General features: G+C 33.0%; 2 protein-coding genes across 3 annotated transcripts; one reads left to right on the forward strand and one right to left on the reverse strand.

Moving 5' to 3' along the window:
- Positions 1-373: 373 nt before the first annotated feature.
- Positions 374-1,720, forward strand: LOC110037165 (N-carbamoylputrescine amidase-like; the record flags this gene model as incomplete). The annotated part of the gene is made up of 4 exons (XM_020741744.1): positions 374-553; positions 650-746; positions 850-1,026; positions 1,668-1,720. Coding segments are annotated over 4 exons (492 nt in total), but the record flags the coding sequence as incomplete, so codon positions are not given.
- An 816-nt stretch (positions 1,721-2,536) lies between these two features.
- LOC110037166 (fructan 1-exohydrolase-like) lies at positions 2,537-4,381 on the reverse strand. Of its 2 annotated transcripts, XM_020741745.1 has the most exons (5): positions 4,196-4,381; positions 3,953-4,152; positions 3,242-3,489; positions 2,821-2,917; positions 2,537-2,732 (listed from the first exon to the last, which is right to left on the reverse strand). In XM_020741745.1, the coding sequence occupies exons 3-5, from the start codon at positions 3,448-3,450 to the stop codon at positions 2,694-2,696; spliced, it is 345 nt and encodes a 114-aa protein (XP_020597404.1). In that variant the 5' UTR covers positions 3,451-3,489; positions 3,953-4,152; positions 4,196-4,381; the 3' UTR covers positions 2,537-2,693. The 2 variants fall into 2 exon arrangements, with proteins under 2 accessions (XP_020597404.1, XP_020597406.1); XM_020741747.1 differs by lacking the exons at positions 3,953-4,152; positions 4,196-4,381 and adding an exon at positions 3,831-3,872.
- Positions 4,382-4,387: the final 6 nt, after the last annotated feature.

The following is a 4,387-nucleotide window of genomic DNA, read 5'->3' on the forward strand; positions in this document are numbered from 1 at the left end:
AGAAATTTTAATCGATTCCTTTTATGCTACACTCATTTGTATTCACATATCTACACCTTTACGTTTATGCCACTTCTTTCCTATGTATTTACATATCTAACAGTTAAACTTTAATTTTTACGTAGAGCCGCCTTATCTTTGGATGTAAAGGTGAATTTTATTTTTTAAAAGTTAAAATAGTGCTATTTTTGATGTGATATGCAAATTTTGGTGGCATAAGTGTAAAAAGTAAATTTTAGGTGTTGGTAGCTATAAATAAGTTTCTTCATAGATGATTAGTAAGATGAGCATAAATAAATTTGAACAAAAATTTGCTGCTGCTGCTGCTGCTGCTAATAATATGATAACTATATGGTTATGATAACTAATTTGTATATCTTTTGTAGCAATATGTTGGGATCAATGGTTCCCTGAGGCTGCAAGGGCTATGGTTCTGCAAGGTGCTGAGATACTCTTTTACCCGACTGCTATAGGATCTGAACCTCAAGATTCTGAACTCGATTCTAGAGAACACTGGAAGCGCGTTATGTGCGGCCATGCCGGAGCGAACTTGGTAACTTCTTAACTTTTCTTCTTCCATCGAAACCCAGATCATGAACCCCAATATTAGGTCTGACTCACTTTTTCCTATAATGCCGTATGTTTCCAGGTTCCTCTTGTGGCCTCTAATAGAATAGGAAAGGAAACAATTGAAACAGAACATGGTGATAGCACAATAAGATTCTATGGAAATTCATTTATAGCAGGTTTCTTTTTTTTTTATTTTTTTGGCTTTATAATTCCTTTTTTTTCATTCTGTAATATTCATGGAAAATTGTTGGTTATTTTTGAAATTAAAATGGAAATCAGGACCGACTGGGGAAATTCTGGCTGTTGCGAATGATGAAGATGAAGCTGTTTTAACAGCTGAGCTCAACCTGGATAAGATCAAGTCCCAGAGGCATAGCTGGGGGGTTTTCAGGGACCGGCGCCCAGATTTATATGAGGTTCTCCTAACGTTAGATGGAACCAGAAAATCATCATCAGGTTGAAGTTCCTTAATTTCAATATATATAATATATAATGTTGAACAGTTATGAAATAATTTATTAGTAGGTTGCATAATATTTGCAATTGTTTTGCTGATATTTATTCAACTGGGGAATGTTAACCACATTTTAAGCACGAGAACGGTTTTGAGAAGAATTTTGGAGTAGTTTATATTGTTCCTTGTATAAAATCCAAGGGTAAGGAGGCAACATTTTTTTAGGAAGATTTACATGAATGCCATTCTTATTTGTTTACATATCTAAGGCATAAACCTCAATTTTAAAAGGTTCATTTCATATTTTAAAAATTAAAATGATGGTGTGCTTGATGTTTATATATGAGCTTTCCTACTATCTAGCATGGCGTGCTAATCTTTATTTTGCAGGTTGAGTATTTTCTTTTATATATTTTTCATGTATATTTTTAGAGTGTAGGATCAAGCCTGTAATAGAAATAAGACACTGGCACGAATCCCGAATGTGCTTTGTTGTGAGCCAAGCTCTTTTTCTTTCCACTCTATAGGCACCTATATCACACTCATGATGGGTGTAAACCCACCTACCACTCTTTTACATTTTTCTAGATACTTGCCCATTTTTTCTTCCACCTTTTCCAACTACTTATACATGCGATCATAGGTCGTTGGAGAAGGAAAAATCTAAAGGGACAAATATGAAGAAACATCAAGCTGTCTTGGAGGCAGCCTTAACCTTATGAACATCTTATTTCTTTGTTTTTAAAGTTTGTGTGTTTTGTGTAATCCTCCTAACCATCTTTGTACATCTCCATCAAATCTCTCAATAATGAATAGCTTCCATGGTAGAAAAGTATGACACTTGTGCATTGCCTTATTCTTAAAAGTAAGAATCAATATACTCTTTCTCTACTCATCAGACATCTTTTTAGTATTTGAAGTTTTATTAAAAAATTCTTATTTTAACATATATTTTTCACCTTTTTAAATATTTAATATATTATAAATATCACTAAGAATTTTTAACATCTCAACTTAATCTCTTACTCTCTAGGGGCCACCTTTTATTTATTTATTTATTTTCATATTATTATTCCACCAATAAATATTTTTCTTTATAAGAATTTTATTTTGAGTATTAACTTTTAGTATTTTAAATTATATTAAAAAATTTAATATACCAACAAATCATTAAAACTTCAAAATACCATAATACTTCTTAGATTTCTACATTTCATTTTTTTTTTTAAAACTTCAACATCTATTTTTCTAATGCGACAACTAAAAATTGTTATTACTTATAATATCAATATCATTAAACTCAAATCATATTTTCGCTCATACATATATCTTTCATTCACTTTAATGTCCAATATATCATAAAAATTACTAAAAAAATTTAACATCACTAATTACTCTCTTCTTATAAACCACCTTTTATTTAAGTCATAATGCCAATTGAAGTGAAATTATTTAAAGAAAATTTAATTCTTCAAAATTACTTAAAATTAATTGTTAATGATCAATTGAGCCACCAAAAAAAAAAATGAAGATTAAGTCGGGTATAATTTAAAATTAGCAAAACAAGCAAGTTGAACCAGTACATGTTAGATCTCCGTTGCCCCTACATGTGCCTGCAAATGTGCACACATAGGCTCTCCAGAAAGCAGCAAACTTGGGATGTACTGCTCTAGCAGTGATGCAGGTTCTTCCAAATCATTGAATTTATCTGTACCGAAACATAAATTTAAGCATCAAAATGGATGATTATGATAAAAAATCATAATATGAATGATGAGAAATAAGAACAAACTCACCAAAAGTCCTTCAGAGATGTCTTCCCAGCTTTTACATCCATGCCCACAAAGCTCCCCTCTAAATGCTGGCTTGTAAAGTTTAGGCCACAATGATGATCTTGCTTGTCGCATGAAAAGGAAAATTTACATAAAATACCAATCAATTCTTATGCATTTACATTTCTAACACCTAAATTTCAGCGTTTACATACAAGCACTTTTAAAAGTTAAAAGTTGTGGTTAAAAGGTATTTTTAACATAATAAGAAAGTTTTGGGTGGTCTAAATGTTAAAAAAGTAGTGATTATATGTTAGACATGTAAATACATAAGAATTAGGTGGCATGAATGTAAATGCCCCAAAAGCAAAACATGTAGTTCTGAGCAATGAATTAGCAGAATGATTGTACAGAGCTGAATTTCACTTAAGCAAAAAAAACATACTTTCTTTGATCAGAGCACATAAGAACAGCATGATCAGTACTGATCTTAAATACTCTAAAGAGAACTGCAGTGAGCTCCGCAGGTTCATGAGAATCCAAAACAAGCGGGCCAAAAGTCCCTATGCTTCCTGAAACTGAAGAATCCACTTGATCGTTGCCGGCCATCTGCACATTGTCGAGTTTCCACTCATGGTGCACAAGCTGAGCCATTTCGAGCTATAGAAGCTCATATTCTACCTCTATATCAACCTGTTCGTCATGGTTGAGAAAGAAGAGCTTCTAAGAATCAGGAAGTACTGCGAGAAAACTTGAATAGGTTATAGATAGCATTGTAGAGCACTGGTTCAATTTGGATTTATTGGCAATTGGCTTCAATGAAGAGCTCATTGAACAGACAAATTGATATAGTTTTCAAACAATATCACAATAAAGGATTGTTTGGTTGCAAGATTTGCCCTAAACCTTTCCAAAAAATAGTCTTAAAATCTTTAATTATATTACCTTCTTAAATCTCATTTTCTCTATTTTTAAGGCAAAATATTTATTTTACTAAATGCTAGTAAGAGGGTAAGTTGAGGGGCACCACTCACCTTATGCGTCTCATTCTTCCTAAATCTTGAAACTATATGCCAAACAAAATATAAACTGAATCAAACATCTATCATGTAAAATTGATTAACAGTGTTGGGAAGAACAAAAGAAGCAGACAAACCATTGAACCGGTTTTGAGGTGGCTGGAAATGGAAAGAAGCTCTGTACTGTTTGCTTTCGATAGACAAAGGGTCTTCAGAATCTGGATTTAATACAAGTCCCGAGAAGAGTTGCTCCAGTCGGTACAGAACCACAGCAAGATGGCGGCGAGCTATCATCACCAATCTATAGACTTGTGCTCATTCGAAGGTAAGATCACATCTGCCATAAGGAGAAGGGATTATATATATATAGTATTTGTAACCTTAAGAGCATGTGCTGTTTTCAAGAAATCAGAAAGCCACCGCTCTTGCCTCTGAGGACGTAGGCAAATTGCCGAATCTCTTTAAATCCATGTGTTCTTTCTTGTGTTCGTTGATTCTGTCGTTTTTTAACCCTAATTTATCAAAAAGCTTGTACTTACGCAAAACTTCATAATAGCTGAGCAGGAATTTTC

Source organism: Phalaenopsis equestris, unplaced genomic scaffold (genome assembly GCF_001263595.1).
Source record: "Phalaenopsis equestris unplaced genomic scaffold, ASM126359v1 Scaffold216237, whole genome shotgun sequence".
In the NCBI taxonomy this organism is placed as follows: domain Eukaryota; kingdom Viridiplantae; phylum Streptophyta; class Magnoliopsida; order Asparagales; family Orchidaceae; genus Phalaenopsis; species Phalaenopsis equestris.

Coding starts and splice junctions, on each gene's coding strand:
- LOC110037166 (XM_020741745.1), bottom strand. CDS start 3,450: ATGGCTCAGCTTGTGCACCATGAGTGGAAACTCGACAATGTGCAGATG. Junction 2,918..3,241: donor ATGTGCTCTGATCAAAGAAA/GTATGTTTTTTT, acceptor GCGACAAGCAAG/ATCATCATTGTGGCCTAAAC. Junction 2,733..2,820: donor ACATCTCTGAAGGACTTTTG/GTGAGTTTGTTC, acceptor GTTTCGGTACAG/ATAAATTCAATGATTTGGAA.